Source organism: Eptesicus fuscus, chromosome 7 (assembly GCF_027574615.1).
Source record: "Eptesicus fuscus isolate TK198812 chromosome 7, DD_ASM_mEF_20220401, whole genome shotgun sequence".
Lineage (NCBI taxonomy): Eukaryota > Metazoa > Chordata > Mammalia > Chiroptera > Vespertilionidae > Eptesicus > Eptesicus fuscus.
In genome coordinates, this window is record NC_072479.1 from 16,054,617 (window position 1) to 16,069,796 (window position 15,180).

General features: G+C 34.3%; 1 protein-coding gene across 3 annotated transcripts in view; it reads right to left on the reverse strand.

Moving 5' to 3' along the window:
• Positions 1-15,180, reverse strand: part of WNK1 (WNK lysine deficient protein kinase 1) — a 137,927-nt gene that overhangs the window by 44,065 nt on the left and 78,682 nt on the right. For 2 of the 3 annotated variants that reach the window (XM_008153340.3, XM_008153341.3), the window contains exons 5-8: positions 6,765-6,853; positions 4,610-4,829; positions 3,197-3,530; positions 1,341-1,528 (exon numbers count right to left, since the gene is read on the reverse strand). In XM_008153340.3, coding sequence (XP_008151562.2) covers positions 1,341-1,528; positions 3,197-3,530; positions 4,610-4,829; positions 6,765-6,853 — 831 coding nt within the window. Of the gene's footprint in view, positions 1-887; positions 921-1,340; positions 1,529-3,196; positions 3,531-4,609; positions 4,830-6,764; positions 6,854-15,180 lie in introns of all 3 variants that reach the window. The other variant, XM_054718764.1, reaches the window with a different exon arrangement.

Below are 15,180 nucleotides of genomic sequence, written 5' to 3' on the forward strand. Positions count from 1 at the left end.
AAGCCGAAAAATTAAAAATAGTTTTCAAAATGTCTAGTGTGATGATCCAGAAAAAAGTCAATTATAACAAGAGTAGAAACTGACAAGAAATTCTGCCAAATAATATTTGCCAGATCACAGAAATACATCTATACACTCTTTATAAAGTTTTTCTAACCTACCTAATTACCTTAAAGGTCAGAAAAGTAGATTGTTAAAATATAAGTATATTAGTAGTTTTCTTTATGTTACTGTGGCCATTCATCTTGAGACCTAGCCACTGAAGGCCTGATAAATGGACTCTGAAGTAAACACCTTTTATCCCAAGCTGTAGGATAAAAGACAAGAGCAAGCAGAAGTATTTTCTTAACAGAGAAAGATTTTCATTTATTGAAGAGCAAGAGTTCCACAAAATTCAGATTAAAAGCTTTCTGAGAAAGGGAAAATCTACCTGTCTAAAGATTTCACTAAACAAGTGTTATATAATGACCAGTTATTCTCCATTTCCTTCCTGAGCCAGATGGTACATTTTATTTACCTCTTAAGACTTCACAGAAGATCATCAAAAGAAATGGGATATTATCTGATGGTCTACCTTAATATTATGAGAAGCAAAAGTGGCTAATGTAAAACATGGGGTAATAATGTGTATATATGTGTCTGTGTATGTATGTATATATAAATGTATAAAACATTTTAGGAAATAATCTCCATAAGTTGATTCTAAAAATAAATCAGTAAGAAACAGATACCAAATAAAGGGAAACAGCACATGAACATATAATAAGGAAGGAACTTGTGTCCAACACAGACTTAAGGAGGAACATACATAGCAACTAATGATTAAACACAAGCGCTAAATTAAATGGTCATACAAATAAAGGATTCTTTCACTCTAGAGTACTCACATGCAGCATTCTATAATGGTCTGAAGGTCTTACCTGTGTTTTATACAATAAAAATACTTACAGAAAATACATAGTAATTCTTTTAATAAGTAAGCTTTTGAAAAATTCTCCTCACCCCCCAACCCCCAAACATTTGTATATCCAATTTATGCTGCTCTGAACAGTTTCAACTCTAAAGTGCTAAAGAGAACATTATCATTGTCTTTAATCAAAGGCAGAACAGCCTAAATCTTGTACATGGCTGAACTTTCCATATGTGTATGTGTGTATTCCCTGCCCTGCCTGAACTACTCTTAATACACTCAATAATAAACCTATTTCTTTCAGAAATACCCCATTTATATTTTCTACTTCAGACTCATGCTATTACTTGGATATAAGAAATAATTTAAATTTAACACATTATCTGTTGGCTCTCATTACAGGTTTACACTCTCTTATGCTGTTACTTACCATACTTGAGGGTGGATATACCCCATGGGGCTGAGATTGTGCTTGGACAACAGAAGCTGTGTGCCCTGGGACTGTGCCAGTAGAATGTGCCTGCTCATGTTGGGAACCATATGAAACTGTCTGTTGGCTGCTCACTCGAGATTCTGTGAAGACAGAAGATCCCTGACCACTGTCAACAGTCCCATCAGCTGAAGGAGAAAAACAGAGAGACAAATCATAAAATGGAGGTTGTCTTTAGGATCAAATAGTTTTTTTCTTTGCACAGACCTGAACTAAATAAATAATGAATACTAGTTAATTTACTAAGTATATTTCTATGTTTAAATGAGAAATCCATATGAAAAAAAAGTTTTAATGTCTTAAAAAAAATCCCTGGCTATCACAGACTCTTATTATCTTACAAATAAAGGAATTAAATGGAATGTTGTTAGCCTTAAGTTTGACATAACTTTCAAAGTCCTGAATTTGGAGATCAGTGGGTTCTTAGTATTAAGCAGGTCGTTCTATTAACTTCTAGCAGTCTCATTAGTTTCCAATTTATACATTATTCAGCTTTGTTAAGAGCTAAACCAGATTAATGGGTTTAATGTAATTTAGCTCTTAAATTATAAGTAGCTAACATAAACTTGTTCATTTTTCATTATTAATTACCCTAGATGCCCGATGCATGAAATTTGTGCACGTGTGCACGTGTGTGTGTGTGTGTGTGTGTGTGTGTGTGTGTATGTGTGTGTGTGTGTGTCCCTCAGTCCAGCCTGCGCTCTCTGGCAATCTGGGAGCCCTTGGGGGATGTCTGACTGATGGCTTAGGCCTGCTCCCTGGAGGGGGCCTAAACCAGCAGTCGGACATCCGAGGAGGTGGGAGAGGCTCTGTGGGAGCTCACTGACCACCAGGGGGCAGCTCCCGCGTTAAGCGTCTGCCCCCTGGTGGTCAGTGCACATTATAGCAACCGGTTGTTCCGCTGTTTGGTCCATTTGCATATTAGCCTTTTATTATACAGGATTTCATTTTAAGGAATTGTGAAAAGTAGAAATCTATAAATTGGAATTTCCAAGATGAAGGAACCTATAAAATCATATCCTTTTCACATTTCCTCACTGCCCCATCCTTCTTTTCTATTAGTCATGAACATAAGAATAGAAAAAGGTAGATAACAACCATTTCAAACTTATTATATGCTACATTCATAATTCAAAACTAAGAGGCCAGTGCAACATCATTAATAAGAAGATAAAAAGTCATGGACCTGGAGAGCATTATGCTAAGTGAAATAAGCCAATCGAAGAAAGATAAATATCACATAATCTCACTCATTTGTGGAATATAATGAACAATATAAACTGATGAACCAAAATAGATCCAGAGACATAGAATCATCGAACAGACCATCTAATCTCAGAGGGAAGGCAGGGGAGGGGGTAACAGATCAACCAAAGGACTTGCATGCATATAAGCATAACCAATGGACACAGAGAGTAGGGGATGAGGGCATGTGCTGGGGTGTGGGAGCAGCTGGGGAGAGATCAATAGGGGGAAAAGGAGACATGTAATATTTTAAACAATAAAGAATTTAAATTAAATAAAAAAAAATTTAAAAAACAACAGAGGCTAGAGGGGAGAGGCAGAGAAAATGGTATCATCCAGATATGGGCCCTAACAAGTATGGGGTGGCTATTAAAGTACTCTTAGAGATGGACGATACAACTCTGCATCCATAGGAAGTAACGGGACCTCAATATAAATCTAGAATCAGAAAAGATAGTTCCCCCATTACAGTAAAACAAAATAATTTAGCCCTCTATTGAAGTCAATTAGGAGTATCCTTAGCATAGTTGCCCATTCCCCCAAATACTTACATAACACAGATATACTGGGTTGTTGGTACTGTAGTTGTTGATGTTGGTCTGCCTCAGGTTCTTCAGGTTCTACTTGTGTAGAAACTGAAGCTGAAGTGGTAGAGGCAGTAGGTATGCCAGTGCTAGCAGAGGGGAGCTGCTTGATTCCTGTCTGGGAAGCACTTGATTGTTGTTCTACTTGCTGTTTGAAACTGCTTTCTTCCTGTTTTCTTTTTTCTTGCTCCTCTCGCACCAACTGCCGCTGCTCCCGTTTTCTCTTAATTAATGACACTCTATCTTTGATGGCCTTCGCCATGGTCTTGTGATCACCTTCACAGACATACCCAGACTCTACCTATAGGATAAAAATGTGCATTAGGAAGCAGTAAGTTATCAAAAGTAAACAAACCAAATATAAAACAAAAAAGACCCTTTTGGGAGAAAAGTAGAGAAGGAGAGGAAAGAGCTCTCTAAGACTTGATCTTAACCAAACTGTGAAATTACTGGTCTAACATTATGCATTTTCCCACCATTTTTATAGATACTCATGGGTGGGTGCCAAGATCTTTGTAGAAACTCGAGAGGTGAATATACTTTCACTTCTTACAACAACAAAACAACGAGAAACCTAAAACCAAAGTTTTTAAACCAAATTAAGTCCCATTAGATTCTATTCACTCTATTTCCCACTCACACATACCATTACTAGTAACCTGTGTTGCCTGTACTTTCTTTCACTAGGCAACCACTTAACCAGATAAAACAACTGTGGTAAATATGTAAAGGTTAAAAAAACAAAAAAAACTTCAAACAGTATGAAAAAATTCACAAAAGTATCTCTTTCATACTTAGGCAACTATTATTAAATGGTTCTTATAAATTCTATAAGTACCTTTACATAGTAAATGACTATTTTTAGGCATTATGGCAAGCCTAAAATTGGTGAAGTGTCTCCTTTTTGAAGTGATCTTTTACAATACTTCAAAAAATAATTCACCAAAGGCTATGTAAATAATTTATCTTAAAAACTCCCTTAAAAGTAAAAACAATTTATGATCTATTTATAGGGTTTATACAGATGACTAGTCAAAGGCGAATGTATCAATATTTAGAAGGGATAACTTCTTATTCTCACTAAATATGCTTAATACAAACTAGAAGTCATTCAACATTAAACTCTCAAAATTACTTCAGCATGTATTCTAGTTTCTTTATTTCCATACTCATATTCTATTCTATTAGATCCATCCATCTATACCTATCTAAGTCTATATATCTTTTCCTCAAAAATAATTTGGGGGCCATTTAATCAACACAATTTTATATCAATGTGATATGCCATATACACTGCTTCACAAACTGCTTTTTTGCTCAATAATGTCAATATATATAAATCTGCATCAATTTTTAAATGGCTGATTAGTGATAATTTACCATTTCTTGAGCAACATCTTCTGGCACATCTCTGTCCAAATCAAAGGAAAACTCAATAGCTTCATTGTCTTTGTATTTTCCCTTCAATTTCTTAATATCTTCAATACGTAGCCATAACTTAATGGCTATCTTTTCTCCATCATCTTCTTCTGCTAATTCTACCCGTACCCCTGTTTCCTCCTGGAAGAAGGCATGGTTCAAAAGGTCTTTGATAGAATATCTTCCAAAGAGAGAAGGGGAAAAAAAACACACATAAACCGCCATTAGATTTAAAGGATAACTTTCAAGTGTGGCTAATTATTGATTGTTATGCTTGGAATAATGAAAAAGGATTGACAAAATACAAGAGACATTTCATAACTCATTTTTACATTGCTCCATTTGAATAGTGATTATAGTTTTACTCTTGTTACAGAACATTATAACAATCTCATATATAACAACATTTATGAATAAAAATGGAAAGTGCTATCTTTTTAATATAATGATCTATTATTTAAGTTAATAGTGTACTAACAATACCAAGTAATACAAAGAATATCATAGCTTCAAAATACCATATAATTGTTTATATAGCATTTACAGTTACCAAAAAACAAAAAACACATCTCATATGTAGGATTTCATCTAATCCTTGACCAACATTCAATAAGATATCCTAATTAGGATATGGAAGTTCAGAGAGGCTGAAAATCTTGCTCATAGTTATAATAAAAGTAGTAAATGGTGGAATTAAAACACAAAAATAAGTCTTTTGATTTCAAGTTCATTACCTTCTACTACAGCAAGCTTCATTTACCCCCCAAAATTCTCTCAATTCCTGTTCAATAATTTGTGTACTAGGCAAGCAGAAGTCTGATTGTGGAACAATCTTCTTTAGATAAATGGTCTCAAAATACCAGTAATCTAGTGAACTGGTCCATCCAGAAAAGAAACAGAGTAATATGTTTGAAGACTGGGAAACAAATATTCCTTTGTTTATAGTAAAAAAAGTTCTTAAAGAGATTAAGGACTCTCCAATCAGTGCATATAAAAATAGAAACCCAAATTAAATTTCTACTAAAAAGCCTTAAAGATCATGATGTTAACCTCTTCCAAATAATGAAGTTATGAAAAGAGCATGAGACTGGAGAAGGGAAGATATGGAATTCTTTAATTTGGTTGATATACCTGATTGCTCACATTCTTCTGGAGGTAGACTATGCTCAACTTACAATTTATATTTGTACAGACTAATCTTTTTTTTAAAACTTTTTTTTAAGAGGGTAAGGAGGGACATTCAAAGTGGATTATTTTTCAAAAACAGACATTGGACCTTTGCCATGCCTAACGGGTGATGAATCAGCTATGTGGCAGATCAGATACTTGCCACTCCTCTGAGAAAAGTCCTCTGTTAGTACAAATGACTAAGCCAGATCTCCTCCTAAGCTTTGTGGGAAGTCGTCTCTTTTTACTCAAAGGAATTTTGATGTTTTGCTCTTCTTCAATTCTGGCAGATTAAAAGCAAATCAAAACCTGTATAGTTGAGTTGATTTTAAAGAACCAAGATTTTATTTTACCTTTTAGAATTCAATGAATAAAAAACTAAGGAATGGATCTGCTGCATTAGAGATGGAACCCTACTGAGTTTTCTGTTTTGTTGTTAATCCTCACGTGAGGGTATTTTTTCAATTGATTTTAGAGACAGTGGAAGGGAGGGAGGAAGGAAGGAGGAGAGAGAAACATCTAAGTGAGAGAGACACGTCGACTGATTGCCTTTCCTGCACACACCTGATGGAACCTGCAATCCAGGTACATGCCCTTGACGGGGGAATCCAACCCACAACACTTTGGTGCATGGGCTGACTCTCTAACCACTGAGCACACTGACCAGGACTGAACCCTACTGAGTTTTATACAACATGCTGATGCTATACAAAGTTATCATTAAATGTTGATGTTTCAGGTAATTCTGGTTTACTTAAACTCCACAGTTTTACAACATTTCAGTATATCAAGTTTGAACACTTCAATGGACAAAACTCTACTTTTAAAGATATTACGACATTAATTGAAAAACTAATCACAAGTAAAATACACCTTAGATTGAGTGTTATATTCACAGCATGTTACATTTTAGGTTTTTGTTTAAGCAACAGGTCAAGAGGCAACTTACCTTTCATCTTTGTTTTGCCGAATGCATCCTTCAATAATTTCCTTCACTTCAGGAATTGCTACTTTGTCAAAACTGGCTGGCTTCACCCCCTGAAACCCAAAAAAACAGTGACAAGAACACATTAATAAAAGCAGAGCCTTTGAACTTTGACTTTCAATCGACTTTTAAGGTTCCATTAGATTGACTTCTTATAAACCTGGCTTTTTCCCCCCCGCGATTTGTCTGAAGGAGCTGGTTCATGCAGGATGAGTTGAGTAGTGGCAATTTAACTCCCACAAGACAAAAGAAAGAAACAGAGAGTAGGAGGCACTTACTTCCATGGCTTCTATATGTGGCTAGCGAAAATTTTAGAATGTTGTCAACATTTTCTGCTGTGTTTTAAGTAAAAGAAGTTACTGGCTAAAAAGAAGGCCAAATATTCTAATTGGTTAGAATGTGTTTTGTTCAATCTTGTTACCTAATACATTAATCAACACAGCAATTAGCTGTTTTGAACAGTGAACTTGTGTGGGCATGAATTCACATGCTCAGTTTGGCAGGTATTCTATGATTATAGCACTCTTTAACAAACTCACCAAGTATAGAAGGAGTTAAGATTTGGACTGGTTTGACATGAGAACTGAAGAGCAAACTATCTTATACATATGAAACATAAAATGAAAAGTGATACATTAGACCCATATGAAAGACAAACTGTCTAATTTCAGAAGAACACTCAATGCAACTATTACATGTAATACTAAAGAGCATCACAGTGATATTTCAGAATCTTCATGACGTGTAAATTCTTTGCAAATAAAGATTTCAGCAATGTGTTGAAAGATACAAGAATAACAAAATACTCCTATCTGAGAGGTGATGTGGACAAAGCCATCTCATTATTCCCAACTCATCTGATTAACCACACTAATACACTATCTAAGTGGCATCTAAATACTCAAAACACAGGGAAATAGGGCAGAGGAACTAGAAAAGTTAGAATATATATTAATTCTAATAATCTATAGTCTCAGTGACAAGATATATTAAACCAAAGTTAATGATAATTTGATAGATCCCAGGAATGCATTTAATCTCTCATAGACTGAAATGAAATACAGTTGACCCTTGGGGCACTGACCCCCCTGAGCAGTTGAAAATCCACTTGCAACTTTTGACCCCCAAAACTTAACAACTAATAGCCTGCTGTTGACCTTATTAATAACAGTTGATTAACACATATTTTGTATGATATATATATTATATACTGTATTATTACAATTGAGTAAGCCAGAGAACATGTTAAGAAAATCATAAGGAAGACAAAATTTATTGTACTATATGTATTAATTTAAAAAAATGTATAAAGGGACCTGCATAGTTTAAACCTGTGTTATTCCAAGGGTCAACTCTACATCAAATAATTAGCTCAAAAAAGTTTTCAAATACTAGAGTTGTAGTGAAATAATTCTCATTATTGACTCAATGCATTATTCAAAAGTCCTAATTTGGAGGATTCTGCCTCTATGGCTAACCTTCCACAGCAAGGAACTGTGGAGTAGTGCTGATCCTAAAATTGAATCAATGTATTTAAAGGGTTCACTTCTGAGTAATGACTAAAAAGATAGCAGTTTGTATTTTGCTTACTTTCAAATCCAGCAAATTAAGTTTTCCCAACTGGTCTTTGAATTCTAATAAAAATAAGAAAATAATGCTGCTGAAGCAAAAGGCTGCTTTAATTGAGCAAGGTGGTATGGTATTTCTAACTAAGGCTTAAGAAAATAGGAACTGTTTTAAGAAAAAAATGGATGATGCACACTAAAAGTTCTCTGACAGTAGAAACACTAGAGATTTTGTTTTATATTTGTTTATAATTTTCTACAATAAACATGTAGAACTGTTTACTGTAGCAAACAAAAAAAAGCAAATTTTATTCATTTATTTAAATATATTTTTATTGATTTCAAAGAGGAAGGGCGAGGGAGAGAGAGAGAGAAACATCTATGATGAGAGAGAATCATTGATCAGCTGCCTTCTGCTTGCCCCAGTGACCTCCTGGTTCATAGGTTGACGCTCCAACAATGAGCCACGCCAGCTGGGCTAAAAGCAAATTTTAAAATGCTATTCATAAATATAATGGAAAAACAATCTAAAATACTATATGTTGAGTTCGTAGAACATTCACTATTGGCAGAAAGTTATCTGAAAGACAATTCTTTGCTAAAAGTGGACACATATATAGTTGGCCTTTGCATGTAAAAACATTCTAAATGCTATAGAAAAGCAATAAAAGAGAATATAGAATATGATTAGGAAAATGTTTCTTCTTCCATAAACACATTTTAGGGGAATGTAGTTTGGCCTTCTGGCAGTAAAACTCCACATATTAATTACATACACACACACACACACACACACACACACACACACACACACACTGATTCTATCAAAAGACATTTCAATTTAGTTTAAGCATATTGGAAAGATAAAAGGATTTAATAGAAAAGTTGAATTCAGTGTGAACTGGGCAAATAGAAACAGCTGAGCTTCAGATTCCTTGTCAAACAAATGGGAATACTTGCACAATTCACTTATCTATATTCACAGCAGCTAGAATCAAATGTAATATCTAGGTTGAAAGCTCTTTGAATTATTAAGTTTGCTGATCTAAGGCCACTTTGGATTTCAAGGTAATCAGCAAAGATAAAGTTTAGAGTTAAAAGGAAGCAGAGAATTCTCTTGAATAATAATCACTAAGATCCACTGTGAACCTGCTTTCAATCCTTGGTCCTTTTATTAATCCTATCCATGCAAACATATATACACTCATGACTTTACAAATAAGAAATCAAATCCTACTTACAAATAGAAATAATAGTTGAACAAATGAGATATAAAGTCACCAATAGCAAAACCAACTGTGCATTGTATAACACCCTGAACTACTAGGTTATGCTACTTTTTCAACCTCTAGTTAAGATTTAGGTATGGAAAATTCCATACCAATGCTATTAAACATATACATTTAGAGGAATGAGTTTGGCCTTCTGGCAGTAAAACTCTACATATTCAAATGTCACTGCTGCCTTCAAAAATGTATTGCAGGTGCCAAGGTAGCCCAATAAAATGGAGACACACCTTACCAGTCCAGCAGCTGGTATTAAAAGATTAAGGCTGCTTACTGTTACTCACTTAGGTAATGAAAAGAATAAAAAGATATTTCACCAGTCAGCTACCATCAAGAAGTCAAGATTATAAAAATATCTAGCAGAGATATTATGAATCATTTGAGAAGCAAGACTTTATAGGCGTTGTTTATTTTAAAAGACCCAAAAATGTAAAAATTAGTATGAAATCTCATGATCCTTAAAGTGGCCTACAGAAAAGTCACCTGGTACATATAAATAGAAAGCTGCTTAAAAGAAACAAGTACAGGTTTTCATATACACATTATACTCACAGGTTTCTTGTTCTTAGGAGAACAGAAAACTCAATGTATTTTCAAAAATTTTAATAAATTATTTTTAATGTAAAAAAGTTTGTTGAGGGGTAGTAAAGAATAAAGGGGGCCAAATATATGGTGATGGAAGATGATGTGACTTTGGGTAGTGGCATAAAATGTAGTATGCAGATCATGTATCACAGAAATCTACACTTGAAACCTGTATGATCTTATTAACCAGTGTCACCCCAATACATTTAATAATTTTTTTAAAAGTTGGTTGAGATTATTCTAAAACATGATTTTAAGCACCAGACAGGACAAAATAATGAAGAGAAAATGTTTTAATGAAAAAAAGTCTTCATCTTTTTTTCCTTTTGGTTCATATACTTCAATAGGGTGGTCAATTTAGAACCTAAAAAAATCCTGCCACCTCTTTACTTCCTTTTTTTCCTCTTTTCTTTACTTTTTGATTTAGCCACACACAATCCTATTCTAGTCCGGTTCTGACCAGTAAAAGCAAAATTTTGCTCACCTGTTGTGAATGAAGTTCAAAAACACAAAACAGAATGGAATAATAAGGTAGATAAGTTTAGCTAATATTTCACACATAAGAAAAATTAATAGTTAAAAGGTACACACCCTTTTAGTCCAGTCTTCCTCAGCCAGCAACCAACTGGCTTTAGATATATTCTTGTTTATTTTTGTAACCTACAGGGTCTCTCTCTAGGCAGTAGTGCCATATTATGTTTTTTTCACCTGGGACAGTAGCTATGTTTCCCTGCATTAAACAAATTTACTTCTAGAACATCTAATGTTTAAGATACTTTTGGGGTTATACAAGATTATGTATTCTCTTAAAACAAAAAACAAAGGCCACTTTTATGCAATTTTAAACGGAGTACACAAAAATAACTGCATGAGTTGATATAAAATGATTATAAAATGTTATTTTATTTTTTATAACTAAAAAAACCCCAAAAACCCCAAAGACATGTACATGCATTTTATAAACTCTGAGTTTGAGTTTTTCTTTGAATTTTATATACTTATAATTTGCCAACTAATCTGCTGGAAAAATAGTCATTATGTAATATTCTTCTGGCTCAATCTTCTAGTTCTTAAAAAATCGTCAGCACTTCTTAAAAGCTTACATTTCAAATGTGTTTAGGTAACATTTAACTATTTTTACATAAAAGTAAAACTTCTCCTAACCATTCAGAATTGAGAAAAGCCTCTTCCCTCTTCACATACAATATAGTGTAAAATTCACTAAACTATAAAATTTTACAAATATTTTAAAAAGCATTCTGAAATCAACGATTTCAACACTTTAAGTGAAACTTTCTACACATACCACCACATATATATTACACACACACACACACACACACACGTATCTTCTGTACACTGAGAATTCTTACCCACCTCATTTACACAATCCTTTTGAGGGCAGCAGCAGCAATGAGAATTTACGATGACAAACACTGAGCAAAAATCTTTCTTTGTAAAATCCATCAGAAAAGCAAAATAGACTTGTTACAGAGGAAAATGACAATGTAAATTAATAGAGTAAATTAGCCCACAGCATAAGCAAGGCAGACATCAAAGTCAGGATGAAGCATAATTTCTTGTTTCACACTAGCCATGCTTCCCCAACTCTCAGATATGAGTTTGCTCTGCTCAACCAACAATCTAGTTATCTTAGATTGGCTCTTTAAACAAAACTACATTCTACACAGCTGGGAAACTGTTCTGTTACTATTCTTCCTGCTTCTCCTCCAACAGCAACAGACTCCTGGACAAGCAAAATGAGATTTTTACTTATTCAAAGCTCCACCCATTATGTCCACAAGTTCTGCCTCCTTGACATCAAAACCTACAATAGAAAACTATTTATCTAAATACTCCCTTTCCCCTAATCATGTTGAAACTATACTTTTAAAAGAAAATGCGGATTGAGTTCAATGATCAAGCTGTAAACTCAGAATATGTAGCCAAAAGTACACTGGACAAGGAGATCATAATACTTCTCAGTTCAAGCTGTCAAAAACCAAGTCTGTGAACTGAGCTATATCCCCTAAATTCACTTGAAAAGTGTGGATAATAGTTCCTCTGTTTATCTAATTTAAAAAGTGGTAATATTAAGGTAAATGCCTCACCACTCTCTCATGGTACATTAAAAAATAAACAGCTTTGAATTGGTACACAGTAGTAGTGAGAATTTATTCTTCTCCCTTCTCTTCTATTACAAAGCCTCACTATGCTTATCCATTGCCAGGAAGAACTCATGGGCCCAAATAACTCCTTCTTTGATTTTAGTTATTAAAGAAAGGTTTTGTTCATGGCATTAACAAAGATAGTAGGAAAAGTGTTGTTCATTGCATTGTTTTAACATATAACAGAATCAAATCCTGTCGCTTGTAATTTGGTAAGCTTGAATCCCCATCAAGACAGTGGGTACTAAGGCTTCAATTACTAAACAATACTTGCATAAGACAAGGGCTTGGAAGCTATTTGGTAGGAATACTTTTTACTCTAAAGGCTAGAAATGACCATGAATTCTAACAAGCTACTACTACTTCTTTTTTATTTTTTAAATTGATTCCAGAGAGAGGAAGTAGGGAGAGAAAGAAACATCAGTCAGTTGCCTCCCATATGCACCCTGACTGGGCAAAACCACAACCTGGGTATGTGCCCTGCATGGGAATTGAACCCACCTTTCCGTGTATGGGACGATGCTCCAACCAACTGAGCCACACCACGTCAGCCAGAGCATAACAAGCTATTTCAAAGTAGTTATCATTGATCTCTGGCTCAACACAGTTCATCGCTACCAAGTAGGTAGTATAGGATGTCAGGTATTGGTCAGAAATATAGCATTATCTCTAACTTAAGTGCGTAAGTAAGCCTGTTCAGGATTATGCTTAGCTAATGAAAATGGAAGAGCTAGAAAACAGGTGCCTGCTTCATAGGTTTATCAGATATAAAGATGTGGGTAAGTTTTTAAACTCTACTGAGCAACAAACAAAACCAAAATGCGGTAGCTTTTTTAGGACAAAGTTATAATGTAGTCACAGATACCTAGATCTATGAAGACCGGCCTTTTCTACATATCAAAATAAAAGTTTTCAATATATACAATAAAAATACCATTCACATACAGATAACAATTTACATGTCTAAATTCTAATTCCTTGTTCAGAAAGTCCATGCCTTTCTCTGGATTTCCGCATTTCTTCAATGGTATCATCATCATTTCTACGTTCCAGAAAGAAAACTTAGTCATTCTTGGATGCTTCTTCCTACAATATAAGTACTATTATTGTCTATGAGCTTTTTAACAAAGATACATGTTTAAAACTGCTGGTAAGCAGTTTTGCAACTAATAATCCTACTATCCCCTCCAAGAGCCAAAGATGGATGCTCAAGCAAAATTCGATTTTTACTGACCTGTTACCTCTTAAAATTGTTGCTTCTTTTGTATAACAGTTGTAATCACCCAAGTCCAGATGATCAAAACTGTAATAACCTCTTTAAGCTTAGACCAACTTAAAACAGGCCTCATTGTTTCCATTCTCTCTGTCTCCAATTTGTATTTTACATTGTGACTAGTTCAACCACCTGGCTTCATTGAATCATCTGATATTTAACCATTTCCAATCATCTGACATCATTTAACATCACACTGCTCAAAAATGGCTAACAGTTCACATCTACAAGATGGCCACAGAATCACAGCTCTAAAAAAAATCTCAGTGGAAGTCCTCCCCCGTCACCCTCATTCAAATATGATAATGGTGGGCCAGGAATTAATACTATGTCAAAGTTAGAATTAATTCCTTAATTCAACTGGCATGTATGGAGTGTCTAGTTTAGACTTGTCTAATCTAGTAGGTATCAGACACCCACTAGATACACTGCATTATCTTCAGCATTTAGAATAAAAGAAATGGAGTCTATATTCCAGTGGGTGGGTAAAGCAAATACAAATTCCACAATGCCTGGGATTCAATGTTACTTCTAGTCCATGTTAAACTACTTTTAATGTCTTTAATCTGGTGTGAAAAAGCTCTCACAATCCAACTTCTATCTACTTCTCTACTCCTATCTACCCAAGATAAGTCCAATCAAGCTGGTTACTTGTTCACTGAATACTTAATACATGTTTGCACCAACAAGAATACTTTTCCTACTCCTCCATTTTTTAAGCCAACTGAGCCCTACACTTCTTTCAAGGTATACTTCAAATCATATATAATGAGAAGGCTGAATTACGACTCTTTTGGCACATAAGTTCTCTACAAAATACTAGGAAACTAATTACTATTATAATGTACTTAAATATACAAACCATCTTTTTATACCCTACCGGTTTTTATTCTATAGTGTAATGACTTTTAGGATAAAACCTGTGAATTATAGATCAACATTCAGTGTGAATAAGTAAAACTAGCTTTCCTGAAAAATTCTGAAATAAGGATTTCACAATTGTTCTCTAGCACCTAAAACACTGGGAATGATATCCAGAACTGCCTGGTTTAAGATTAACAGTCTGATTAATATTAAGAACTTTTAATCTTAATCAAATCACAGTAGAGTAATTGAATGACTCTGAAAATCATTCACAATGTTCCCATGTCATAGCCCATAATACACAATTTTCTTTTACATGTATAACCCAAATTTACTGAATGGAAACAGAGATAAAATTTATTTAAAAAAGCAAAAAACAATTTCAGCTAATTCCAGTGGATTTAGGTCTCTGAGCTAGCACAAAAATTCCAGCTGCTAAGTAAAAAACAAATAAACAAACAACATGTTTCCCTCAACTTTTAAAACCCTATCTAATCAGGAATCAGCCTCAATTCTCTCTGGAAAAAAAAAAGGGGGGGTGAATTGCAATCTGTTATATAAAAACTAACTGCTTTAATTCTGTTTCCTCCCAGACAGAATGTTCAAACCTTGCCATCGAAAGGCTAATAGAATTAGTGA